Source organism: Seriola lalandi, unplaced genomic scaffold, assembly GCF_002814215.2.
Source record: "Seriola lalandi dorsalis isolate HSWRI2012SDOR001 ecotype SW California unplaced genomic scaffold, Sedor1 jcf7180002054973, whole genome shotgun sequence".
Taxonomy (NCBI): domain Eukaryota; kingdom Metazoa; phylum Chordata; class Actinopteri; order Carangiformes; family Carangidae; genus Seriola; species Seriola lalandi.
Window position 1 is genome coordinate 1,552,673 of NW_019525523.1, and position 13,209 is coordinate 1,565,881.

Genomic DNA, 13,209 nt, shown 5'->3' on the forward strand with positions numbered 1-13,209 from the left:
TTCATTTTCCTGTTGTTTCATACCAGCGGTATTCAGGGGCCAGAATACAAAAGAAAAGAGAAAAAAAATTGATAGAAGTTGACTTTGTCCAGAAAAGTGAAAGAGGACATAAAACTGAAACTCACAGCAAGACCAAGCTTTCTGTTGAAACCAAGCATTTCCTTTCAAACCGGTGACATGACAAGAGGATATATGATAACAGATCTCTGTGATGGGGTGTTGATATCAAATACAGAATATGATAAGGAAATTAAGATAAGAATCTCTAAGATGAGGCCAACACTACTGATTTACTCTCACCACAAATGTCACAACAGTCTGAGTACCATGAATTACAATGGAAAGACATGAAGTCATGCCTTCATTTTTTTCCGAGCGCTCATACATTTGATTTTGTGCAATACACAAAGGTGTTAACCACAGATCAAAATACAACAGTGCATCTTGCAAAGATCACAACCTACACCTTGTGTTGCCATATATAAAATAATCAATACATATCTAAACTAGTTTGATTAAAAAAACAAAATCCAACTGGAAACTTTTTTACCATGTAAATCAGAAACATGAGAATGGCTCTCTGTGCACTGAAATATCAAATAGCTATTTCAAATTATTTATATTTATTTATATTTTACTTTATCTTCCTGGTCGTAGCAGAAGGGATATAACAGTATGCCAAATTAAAGAAATAATAATTTGTCACCCTTTTTTATTCATTATGAGTCAGTTCAGTTATGTCTTTGCTTGATAACTTATGACTCCCCCATGAACCCAATTCACCCCAACAGAAAGACACAAATCTTATAGTTGTACTCATATAACTTTACTGTGTTACCTTTATGCTGCAAGTATAGGAAGAAAGGGGAGACAGAAAAGAAGCGACCTAAATGTCATCATGGTTTTTGGGGTTTTTTTTTTTTATATAATCCATTTGTTTGGATCTTTGCACTTCATGGTATCAACATGAGAAAATGTGCAAAATGTCCACAAAGATTTGTTCATTAGTCACATGACTAGTTACACAAACAGTGTAGGTACAAGTTTGATGTAAAAGTTTTTTTCCCTTTTTTTTTTTGCTTACAATTCTTTTTTAATTATATATTGTATCTAATGTATTTCTATAATCTAAGTTGTGGTCAAATCATACTAATATAGCCAAAGGAAAAGGAAAGGAGAATAAGTGATGAGGGGTTTTTTGTGGTTTCACTTTCCACTTGTAAAAAATTCCCTTGAAGGATGGGGTATGTGCTACAGTGTGTATTTAAAGCGAACCTCAGCCTCTACCCCTCACAGAGCTGCTGTCAACTCACTTTGCTTTCCTTGACACAAGAAAATCTCTCTAGCTGCATTTATTACAGATTTTTTCTATCATCTTCTACACAAAAACTAAGATTTTTTTCCTGCACCAGTGTCATCTTGACCAAAGAGGAAACCAACAATGTCTGGCATCATCAAAGTGTTTCTGCTCCTGGCCGTTGTGGTCTGCATCTCTAAAGCCCAGCGTAAGTTTATTACACTTTTTTTGGACTCTGATATAGCAAACGTGAGATTTGTTTTGCTGACGCAAAACTATTATTAATATATTCAATTAATCTTGGTGGATGTAAGTTGGAATTCTGCGCAGTCAATAGCATTATGGTTTAATAAAATGTTTCTTTCCTTGTCCCCCTCTCTAGGCATTGATTCCGGACAGCAGTGTCTGTGTCACAATGTCAGGGATTCCCTCGCCAAGTCTGAAATAAAGGACATCCAGATCTACCCAGTCACCATCTTCTGTAACAAAGTGGAGATTGTGTAAGAGACATTGATTTTTATTTATTTTTTTATATATACAGCTGTGGAAATATGGGATGCTATTGGGAAGATTGATATTAATATAAAGTTAATGTAGCTCAAATAAAGCACTACATTTGTAAGGAATGAAATGTGTGTTTAAAATAACACTTAGATCATATATTCTGAAAAATACCTATATCTATTAGTCTGCCCGCATAGCTCATCTATATATCTGTTTATGTTTTCCGTAAATCCCTTCAACTGAACATATCTCTATTGTCAATTTCAACAGTGTCACCACCAACACTGGTCGCTTTTGCCTGAACCCCAACAACAAGCGAGTGAAAAACTTCCTGATTAACATCCTGTAAGTATTTGAGCAGAGCTGAATTCAAGCCTCATCTTCAAAATACACTGACCACCAATAATGAGAACACTGTTGTAAAGAGTCTAATGTTTGCCCTACTTTCATTGTCATTTCTAGAAAGAAGAAGAAAACCTTTGCCACCGTCAGACCGGCTCATTTCACCACCAACTAGGGCAGCCGCAGCACGGCTCGCATTTGAGTCTCTCTTTAACTCAGGTGAACAAGAAGCTCATATGACCTCTGACCCCCCACCCCAGAAAGAGCACCTTCAACAAATGTGGATGTGAAATAAGTGAAGCTTTTTGTCTATTTATCTTCTATTTATACTGATGTGCACTTGCAGTATATCTCCGTTCTATCTTATTTCCTCTGATGTGTTTCTGTAAATACATTTATGCGCTGTAAACCAAGTTTTTCTGCATTTTGATAACTTCAGTTTTTTTTTAAATAATAAAAGAAATCAATTGAGCATTGTGTAATATTTTTCTGTTCCAAGTCTGATACTGTTTGTGTCCTATATCAACAGTGCTATCTTGTGGTTCAGAGCTGTCAATGCATAAAATACAGTGTATCAGTCAGTTCACATATCCTATGATCTCAGACGGGCTTAGGTGGCAAAGCATGAAATATCAGAGGGAGTTACGCTCTAAGGTGTCTTCTAGACACAAGTAATGGGTCTCACTAGTACTTACATGTATCACATATCAGGGGACAACAGAGCTGCAGTCAGACTCTGGGATTAGCGGTCGATAACCAGCAAACATCGTATTTTCCTGCTCAACTCTGACAGGGGCGGCTCAGCTCAACTGAGTATCATAGGCTGTAATCCTCTACACCCATCTCACACGCACACAGACACGCACACGCGCACACACACACACACACACACACACACACACACACACACACACACACACACACACACACACAGGTGTTAATTTATTCCTTGGGCATTTACCCTAACCTTAACCATTACCACTACATTTTATACATGCCTAAACCCAACCTCTACCTCATCTTTAACCAGTGGGCGACAGTTTATTGTCTTCTAGAAGGAACTGAGTGTCCATGATGTAGCTGTCTGAATCAGACCCTAGTTTTACAGCAAATCTTATGACTATTTATTCTTATTACTGCACCTATCCATCTCAGTTTTAAAGTATAACATTTGTATTTGGTGTTCCCTCGCACTCGGTGGCATTGTTGCATATAAAAGGCTAAGACCTCACAATACTGTTGTATTGCACCACTTGTTATTCCCAAACATGCTGCAGGGCTTTAAATTTAAGACCAGCACTTGCGCCGGTTGCGTTGCCGGGTGCGTTCACCGGTGGTGTGTGGCCGCCTCAACGCCTCTCTGTTTACTCTCTGCATGTCCAAAAGTCATGGATGAACCGAGCGCTGAGCAAACATACAGCATTTGTTCGTCCAGTCTGTTAAATCGGCGGAGCTCTGACAAAGAAATCACCGCAGCTGTGGAATAATCTCAACAGGACAGAAGAGGAAATACTGATAGGTCGAGGTGAGTGTTAATCTGCATGCATGACAAACTGTTATCCTTCATGTGAACGCTGCAAATGACTGAACAATATTAAAAAATAATATGAAAATGCAGAAATTAGCTACCACTCCATGTATGGTTCAAATACTCCATTTTTAATGTTAGGCAGGGGTCTACTCTGTGGGAAAATATCCCCACATCAGAAATGCTTTTGTTTTTATATTATGAATAGAGTTTACAGTTTCTTTTTGACGTTATTCCCACGCGTCTGGCATACTTCCTATTTTTTGCAAGTCACTGTATCTGGCTTCCTAACAGTGCTGACGAGAACAGCAGAGAGCTGTCAGCTGTCTGGAAAGTAGAGTAGTCCAGGAAATACCCCAGACCTAAATCTAATCAAGCTGAATTCAGGAAGAATTTAAGTTTAGGATGTTGCAGATTACTCATTATTTAAATGAGGGAGATCCAGGTGGACTGCAGTGAGTGGAAAGTGAGCTCAGACAAGGCTGATAAGGAGTAGACAGGTTCATCATAACACAAGAGGACTGAAGGAGGGTTTTTCTTTTTGTATTTTTCACAGTAAGGAACTCGTTGCAGAACAGGTCCCAGTCTATCAAACAAACAGTGGAGCTATTTCCTTAATTCCACAGGTTTCATTTCCTTGTGAAGATTAACCCGCTTGAGGTCACAGCTTGGCTGTTTTGCTCTACCATGGAGAGAAGTAGAGGCTGGTATATGAGGGTGACTCTGACTTTCACTCATATTAATGACACTTTAACATGCTGTAACCAGATTCTCTGGTTCTATTTGCAGCAGGTCAGAAACAGGACACCATGCTCTTTGCACAGTAAATACAGGTCTCTGATGTGTTTATTCTCTGATTTAGCCATGATTTGTGGAATAAAAACATGCACACAAAGGCCTACATTTAATTATTACGTCTTCTGCAAGGCTGTGGTGACAGGGCTGATGTGTTGTTCTTGCACTACACAATTTGCATCCATATAGGACCAGGCTACTCTATCTGTCTAATGGCCCTGTCTAACTGTGTGATGTCATGTAATGAAGTGTTCAGGTTTGGAGTCCAAACTCAAGCAAGCATAGCTGACGACCACACTGTCAGCCTCCACAGTCTCCTGTGGCCATCCTCTCTGATCTGGTGTCAAAATGGCCTCAAGACGGGGAGATATTCCAGGTAATGTAGGAATTTAAATTTGGCAAATTAAAAGACAGGGAGGATAATTTTACATTTTCTACCTTGTGAAATTGATTGTTGGGTATGTTTAAACATGGAAAGAGAAATAGAAGAGTAGAAATAGTTTTCTTATGCAAAATGAAACACAATTAACTAACATCTGTCTGTTTATTTCTATGCTTCAGCACTGGAGTCAGGCACGTCATCTGGACTCTTCGGTGCCTTTTCGTCTCCTATTGGAATGACTCGGCATAATATCAGCTATGATGAGCACATGGACGCCCCCATGCATTCACCACCCCCAGACCTAACTGTCAACATCTTGTGGAAAGACCCTGTCATCCCACAGCACAAGTTCAGGAACACTGCAGAGGTGCTTTCCTGTTTGTTTGCACTAATACTGCCTGACCCAAATTGTATTGGAGATATGAACTGGTTAGCTGAACAAAATGTTGTTTGTTCTGGCTGATGTGTAACTTGTGTTCTTGGAGGTTAGGTGGATAGCAGTACACATTTGATTCGCTGGCATATCTGTTCTGTAACTGGTTTGTGAGATAATCTTAACAGTGTGATCTTGTGTGACTAGGAAGGTGAAAGTGGTGGGAAGTTTCTGACTTGTGAGCCAACAGCGCCAGCCAAGTCACCAGTGCCTGTGGTGAAAGCCAAAGCCACCTCTTTAATGAGTTCACTTATGATCAGTAAGTCAACAAAATCGAGTAACTTAGTTGAAGAACATACATTTAAACTTAATTTCATAAATATCTAAACATGTAAGAACACAGATAAACTTGATAAACAGTTTTCAAAGTATCAGTAGGCTAAAATGGAGTGCAGCACTTTAAAACAGTGACTAATTTTATCTCCAATGCTGACTCTATGCCCATCTTTACTTAGAGCAAACCCAGGAGAATCTCCAGAGGTTTGAGCACCAGGCAGGCCTGACAGACGCTGGGTATTCTCCCCACAAGGGCCTCTCCACCGAGGAGACACGCTTTCACCGTCTGGGTGACACACTGCCAGTGAGTATTAACAAATGTGAGTTAGAGGCTTGAAGTGTGCAGGAGAAGGGAAAAGTTTGTGCCTGTCCTCAAGTGACTGTAATAATTATCTTCACACGTTAATGTGTGACTTGTGTGTCAAAGGGTAGCACCACACAAGGTGAAAAAAATCCACACGGTTTCACTTACAGCTCGTTTATAAAGTTTAGGTCTAAATGAGAGGTCGCAGGTCCCCCCTTTTGTTTTAAAAGTGCTTTTTTTCTACAGAAAGTGAACTTTCAGCAAGATTGAGTTTATTAGATTTCAGCGGATTGGAGTAATTTGGTTTGGAAATGTCACACAACCTCTGAATATATGTTTTCATGATCATAAGGCAGTGCAAAAACATCCCATGAACAGTGAAAACAAGAATAATGTCTTCAAAATATAACTTGCACAAACAGAAAAACAAATTTTGTGCTTAAGGTTAACCAGTTGTAAGAATTACGTAATGTGCTTTATTTTCTATACATTGAATTTTAAGCAAAAACTGTTATAGAAAGTCCCAGAGGAGGGCACTCTGCATACACACATTCACAGTAGTACAACCTGAGTGTCACGCACTGCCCCCACCCCCAGTCACAAGTACAGCTACATTTCAGTGCTGTAATGTTGACACACACACACACACACACACACACACACACACACACACACACACACACACACACACACAGGACTAACCTATATTCCTACTAAAAGAATTACGGTGTCTGCATTTTATTACTCAAAATAAGCAGGCATTATCGTGGAAAATTATTGGTTAATACCATATTGTTGTAGCCTGTTGAGTGACTGCAGGCTGAACACGGAACAACATCTTGGTAAACAAATTACGTAATATGCTCTGTGCTGCTTGCACAAACCACAGCTTCTATCAGTGGTGTTGCCAGGCAACGCCCTTAAATGAATCGAGCCCCCTTATTTTCCCAAACGGACCAATCACCGAGCTCCTAACAGAACAGACGTTTTAGAGGCCGACTGTGGAGTGTACAGACGTTACCGTCTGTGTTTTCGAGAAATAGTCGTCCCTTGAACTTGTAAAAACAACAAATTATGGGCAAAATGAAGGAATATATCGGACTGGAGCGTAAAAGAAAACTAATCATAAAAAGGTATGTCAAGAAGCTATTGTATTAAGCTAGTACTATGTCTACATTCCGACCGGAAAGCAGGCCGTTAGCAAAGCAACCCAGTAGGCTAGCTGGCAAAGCTGGCAATCGAGCTAACCTTAGTGAACAAACCCATTTTTGACATTAACTGTCATTTAACAGCCTACGGAAGCTTTATGTTAGGTATTGTGGAGGTCATAACTGAGCCAGAAGTAAAAAGGGTGGCGTGAACTGATGCTGGCTAGATAACGTTAGCTTACTACGCTGCTTGATAGGTTCATATTGTATCTGGTGTGTGGCAGTCTAGCCACAGTTAGCTTAGCACCTGCTAACCAATGTTAGGGCTACACTTAACGGGGATATTGGTTAATGTGAATTGAAGCTACAGGGAAGGAAATTCATCATAGGCTGTTCCTGTGACTGTATTGGGTTTTTTTTTTCACTCTGCTATAGCAGCTTTCGTGTCCCCAGGCAACCACTAGCCCCAGTTTGTGCCCCTCATATTATCATCAACCTAAAGGATAATAAACGAGTGGCACAAACTTGGGCACTTGCCCCTGACGTTTGGGTCAATTGAAAACATAATCCACACCAGACCCGTGTTTGCCTCCATAGTGTTTTCAGTATATAACTATAGAAATTATTTATGATAACACACAAGGTCTAGCCTGGAACATTTTTTTTATTTGGCTTTTTTGTCTCCACTGCAGTTCTCCTGCACTTTATAGATCACACAAAAATTGGTTTAACTTTGCAAAATATTGTTGATTCCCATTCTGGCAACAGAATACCGACCCAAATAATACAGAGGGTGTTCAAGGCCATGGGGATCTTATGTTATTCATTTGTATGATGGGCACTGCCCTGAGCAGGATGCAGGACCACATATACAAGATTGATATGAGTTTGGAAGTACCTTCAACATATGGATCAGAATGCGCCTTCATTGAAAGGAGACTGAACACTGAAAACATTCTTCCAGAGATCATTACTGCCGTAATGTCAAGGCATGTATGGTTGAACGTGCATTCAAATTGTTACAGGTATCAGGATCTAAATCTGTTTTTTGAATGTTTATTTGACTGGCACAGGTAAGCCAGACCAGGTTATTTTCTCTTGAACTGGAGGTTTTGCAGGTGTTGCTGGTAGAGTTTTAAGCAATTTATATCATTGCAATAATGGCCTTTAAGTAATACAACTTCTCAGGCTCAGTGCTTATGCTATGAAAGCTTATTTCGATGGTTAGTAATGATGTGGGTCATAGTCAGATCACCATGATTTTATAACACAGCAGTCCTCTCTGTGTGTGTGTGTGTGTGTGTCCTCTCTCTTTCCACCCACACCACATGGTCACAGGTTATAGGCTCTGACGATCTGTGACGCACTTTGTTATCATTTTTGAGCTGCAGGTCCAGAAAAACACTGCTGACCTTTTGCATTGTGTATTCAAGGAGTGTTTGTTCTTTAAATAAAATCAATGTTTTGTCTCTGACACATCTGTCACAGACTGTGCTGATAAAATGGTCATGGGGGGAAAGTGTCACAGCTTTGCTGTTTTTAAAGGGTATACAAGTCAAAAATGAACAACCAGCCAAACTTGGTTTTAAAAAAAAAAAAAAAAAATTCACTCTGTAATGTACAGGGTGATTCTGGGTCAGTGGAGGTCATTCTTTGTTTGTTTCATCGCTTGTTTTTTCTGTCCGTGCAGAAGTTGAGAATGCCAAGCGGGGAGTTCAAGGAGGACAGGCTTACAACATCAGCACAATCCACCCCAAGTGGCACCCCTTCTGTCACCCCCTCCGTCACCCCCAGTGTCACTCCCTGCGTTAGTCCCCACTCATCGCCGGCTGTCAGTCGCAGGTAGGCTACGAAGATGATAAGCTCATGATGTTATTTAATAAAAGCTCAGATCAAATATCGTATGTTTAAATGAATGGAACCACACCCCGTAATCATAACATGCTTAATTTCCCAGCATGGCCTATATGAGGTGCCATATGGCTTATCACCTCACATGTTGTCTTGTATGCTCATTGCTTGGTCGAGTGCAGGAGCTGGTTCCAGCTGAGTCCTGCGCCTTTTCTTGCCACCCCAGAGCACAGTCCAAGCACAGACATGGGAGGAAATGAAGGGGGAGGAGGAGAGAGGTGGAACTTCTTTGGATCTCGGTCTGTGGTACAGAAATCCCCCACCGACCCAGGCTCTGAAACCAGCACAGGTGAGAGATCCTGCATGTGGATATTGACTGTATTGCACTATTTTTTACATTATTAATGCACAGCAGTTAGAATAGTTTCTCGTAGCAGTAGGATAAAGCCTGCAGCATGACAAACTGGGGACTTTTGTACCTTAAACCTCACCCATTAGTGATGTCATGGTGTCCTGGAGTACACCTGTACATCACTGCAGCAAGATGCGAAGTTAGCCAAGGCAAATTTATTTGTATAGCACATTATCATGCACAGAGGTCATTCAGTGTGCTTAACTTAAAGTTGAACCACTGGATATCAAAAAAGCAAGACTTAGCATTACTCTTTAAAATCATGACAGTTAAGGTGTTGGCTGTAACAAGTAGATTTAGGTTATTAATGACAACATATACCACTTCTTCTCTCCTGCAGGCTTTTCACTGCAGTCCTACTTTGGCCTGCAGAAGTCTTCTACCATGGATGGCACCAACACCCAGGTCAACCTCAAGGTGGAGGACCCTGCCAACTTCATGCCCCCCAAGATTGAAATCTCGGGCATTAATGCCAAGCCGGCGCCCCCACGGCCACACAAACTTAAACCTCGGGATATGAATGTTTTAACACCTTCAGGCTTCTGACACCAGGCCAGCTGTGTCATTACACCTCTGTACCACATCCTCAGTATTTTGTTTTCTCTCCATTTGGTTGCTCATTTGCTTCCCTGCTTTCCTCTGTCCCCTCTGCCTCCCTGAATTCACTGAGGCTGTGAGGAATGAGGACCACTTATAGTATTAGCCCACCAGCCCCAGAGACATCGCCACACTCTTACTCCTCCCAGTGGACCTACTCAGATGGATAGCTATCTTCTATTAGTTCACACCATCCCCAACTTATCTCTTCCAACTCATTGGTCCAAATAAAATACCAAATGAAGTAACTTCATTTGTCATCCCTAAAAATCATAATGCTTTTTATTATTGTTGTTCTGTCATGTAATGTGTGCATTGGCATTCATTGCCTTGCTGTCCTCGTTCCATTGTCAGTGGTAGCGTGAGATTGAAGTCGTTGAAATATCTTGTCAGTCCCTTGCTTTAGTTAATCACTTTAGCATTGCCTCTTGTACTAAAACTGACCAGCTATTTCAATTCATAATGCTCAGTTGCCTCATTTGTATTATAATTTTTTTATTTTAAATAAGATCACAGGTTTGTAGCTGTGTAGTGCTTTTCTCTGTTAGCATGCAGAGTATAGTGTGGTATGACTGATATTGTGCCTAAACAGAGTGTTTGCTTTTGGCTTTCTTGCCATCTAAGTTCAGCTTTTGTTTTTGTATTATATGGAAGAGCGTCTTATTTTACTTTATTACAGTATGACTGCTGACCTGAAGTGATTTTTTTTATTTTTATTATTTCAACAAGTATTTTCATATTGCTCCATTTTAATTCAACTTTGTTAATACTAAGTAGTAGGTAGTATTTTGGGTTTATACCATTTTATATAGCATCACAATCTTGTTTCAGAATGCTATAATAATACAAAGCATCTGCCATTTTCAACTTTCAACTGATTTTATTTGTGTGTGTATCTCAATCCAAGAATCCCTGCTGTTTTATTTGAAAAAGTTGATGAATTCCAATAAGTAATTGCACAAGGGAGGTTGTCTCCCACTTACATCTGTAAATAAATCTGATAGGCATAAGCAAAAATTGTTCTTTTGTTTTTTCTTAATGAAAACATTTGGAAAATTAAATGCAAGTAGTGTGTACCGGCAGACTAATCCCATGTCGTACTGTCCACTCATGTTCACTATATAATGCATTCTATTATAAAGAAATACTATTTTGTGTTATAGCAGTTGTTACTCTGAAGAAAAATACTCCTAACAGATTATATATATATATATATATATATATATGAATATGAATTGTGCTGTGGAAATACAGCCTAAAAACCAGACTCAACTGTCCTCTTGTTTCCCTTTAATATATTTGGAAGCCTGGAATGAGACGATGTAAAACACGCATTTGTATATTTTCCTTTTCAGAGGAAAAAAACTACTGGCACCAACTGGAAATTTCTATTGAAATATCAGCTCATAAAGGTGATAACATATAAGCATTTTGCACCAACCTTTAACTACAGTCTTTGGCCACAAGGTGGCGCAATAAGTTAAACATGCAATCACTGGGTTGTGACAAGTTTCGTACTCATTAGTTTGACACTAGTATTCCTTCATGAGTTACCCAGGCCCTTATCAGATAATAATCAAGAACAGAAGCATATATGCTGCACTTAAATGATTAAGTAGCCATGATATTTTTTTCTCTAAAATTAAAAGTTTGATGGATAATCAGGAAATTAATTCTGCTGTCATCTGCTGTGCATACACATATTTAATTAATCTTGTCCTACTGTTGTCAGAGAGATTGATGCAACAGTAATTACATTGTCAACAATACCGCACAATAGCTGAATATTATTTCCCACCCAGCCTCCCCCCTCCACAATGAAGCAAACATCCAGGCCATCAGACAATGAGCCAGCAGGGAGGATCAGTAGAGAGGAGAGTCCTTCCCCCCTGGGCTCAGCCATGAACTGGCAAGGTTTACAGCCTTGTTAAAGTTCTCAGCAGTTATTGTCTGATGCTCTATTTATTGTGTGTGTGTGTGTGTGTGTGTGTGTGCGAGAGAGAGAGACAGCAGCATCTGTGTCAGTGTGTGTACATGTGGTAAATTTAATACAGGGTGTGCGTAACATTTACAACATATTGTACAGGAGGCCTTTGTTGACTTATTTAGAAAAGTATATATGAATTATGAATCTTACTTTTGGATTTGGTGCTGTTGTTCTGAGAGAAGCAAACCTTGACTTCACTTCCTTTCTCATTCATTTTAAAATTTTGACTTTCGTCTATTCAGAAACTAGCTGGAGCTTTTGAAGGAAACACTCCTTCGCATGATTACAGGCTGTTGAGCATCCACGTCTGGTTTTCAGATGGTGCGTCAGGAACGAAGGTGAATGTCAAATGAGACAGGCAAGTGCAGACAGAGAGATGTCAGTCAAAAGGCTGGATGTGGACAGTCATTAGCGGCAATTAAAGTGATGGATAGACAGACACAAGATGAAAGGCAGAGAGAAAGACAGGATGAAGAAGGTGCAGTGAATTTGGTGTCCGGGTTTTGTAAAACTACTAACACAGATGGAGATATTCGGTCTTGGGTCACATTTCTGTTAGAGGCATGCAATATGGCAGATAAACAACTGGGCAGAGATGAGTGTGTCAGTAACACTAAACCAGAAACACAAACAGCAGTAAAGCAAAGGCAAGAGAAAGAGTGGGTGGGGGGAGTCTTGGAATGAGTAAAACAGAGGAGCAAGGAAATAGAGAGCAAAGGGTGGAGTGCCCCGGCAGTCATGACATAATACAGATGGCTCTCTCTCTCTCTCTCTCTCTGGCTCTGCCATGACGTGTTTTTTGCGAGCCCCTCCCCCCAACTATGCTCTGATCCCACACTAATCATTTAGCTCACTCACAGATGTGCGATGGCAAGCACCACCCTGCCAGAGTGATCATACACCAAAACAAACAGTAGGATCCAATCTGTAATCTGACACGACAAATTCACTCACTCATCTACATTGTGAAAAACTGGTCTGTCTGAATTCCTTCCTTAACAACCTCAAAACAATGACTATTTTCCACAGACTGCATTTTAATTCCTCACCCTCTTATGACACAACTTGGTCTTGCCAGTCTGGCCAAACTACCATGGTGTAGTCTCGACGCAATGCTAGTGGCAGTTTATAAGACGCTATGTGATTTTTCTTTTTTAGGTTGCGCTCGCTCCCCTTCTCCAGGTTTAGGTGTGTTAGGGATACTATGTCAGAAAAACACTAAATGTGCAGTGTGGGAAGGTCAGCTTTGAGGAGGATTGTGTGAACTTTCATCCGATTCATGTAGGAGTGTTATAGAGGCACTTTATGTCAGGGTGACTCCAGAAGGGTGCCAGGAAATCCTCTCTCCAGGTC

At 40.2% G+C, this 13,209-nt stretch overlaps 2 protein-coding genes across 2 annotated transcripts; both read left to right on the forward strand.

Annotated features, from left to right (window-relative positions):
• The first annotated feature begins 1,289 nt into the window (after nucleotides 1–1,289).
• Nucleotides 1,290–2,615, forward strand: LOC111646672 (uncharacterized). Its single transcript, XM_023396223.2, has 4 exons — nucleotides 1,290–1,505; nucleotides 1,680–1,797; nucleotides 2,072–2,146; nucleotides 2,264–2,615. The coding sequence occupies exons 1-4, from the start codon at nucleotides 1,442–1,444 to the stop codon at nucleotides 2,316–2,318; spliced, it is 312 nt and encodes a 103-aa protein (XP_023251991.1). The 5' UTR covers nucleotides 1,290–1,441; the 3' UTR covers nucleotides 2,319–2,615.
• Nucleotides 2,616–3,474: 859 nt separating this feature from the next.
• Nucleotides 3,475–10,957, forward strand: LOC111646644 (putative monooxygenase p33MONOX). The gene is made up of 8 exons (XM_023396187.2): nucleotides 3,475–3,668; nucleotides 4,716–4,842; nucleotides 5,028–5,215; nucleotides 5,429–5,540; nucleotides 5,737–5,861; nucleotides 8,700–8,851; nucleotides 9,043–9,209; nucleotides 9,613–10,957. Exons 2-8 carry the CDS (start codon nucleotides 4,815–4,817, stop codon nucleotides 9,816–9,818), a joined length of 978 nt encoding a protein of 325 aa, XP_023251955.1. The 5' UTR covers nucleotides 3,475–3,668; nucleotides 4,716–4,814; the 3' UTR covers nucleotides 9,819–10,957.
• The last annotated feature ends 2,252 nt before the right edge of the window (nucleotides 10,958–13,209 follow it).

Coding starts and splice junctions, on each gene's coding strand:
- LOC111646672 (XM_023396223.2), top strand. CDS start 1,442: ATGTCTGGCATCATCAAAGTGTTTCTGCTCCTGGCCGTTGTGGTCTGC. Junction 1,506..1,679: donor CTGCATCTCTAAAGCCCAGC/GTAAGTTTATTA, acceptor CCCCCTCTCTAG/GCATTGATTCCGGACAGCAG. Junction 1,798..2,071: donor TGTAACAAAGTGGAGATTGT/GTAAGAGACATT, acceptor CAATTTCAACAG/TGTCACCACCAACACTGGTC.
- LOC111646644 (XM_023396187.2), top strand. CDS start 4,815: ATGGCCTCAAGACGGGGAGATATTCCAG. Junction 8,852..9,042: donor TCGCCGGCTGTCAGTCGCAG/GTAGGCTACGAA, acceptor GGTCGAGTGCAG/GAGCTGGTTCCAGCTGAGTC. Junction 9,210..9,612: donor AGGCTCTGAAACCAGCACAG/GTGAGAGATCCT, acceptor TCTCTCCTGCAG/GCTTTTCACTGCAGTCCTAC.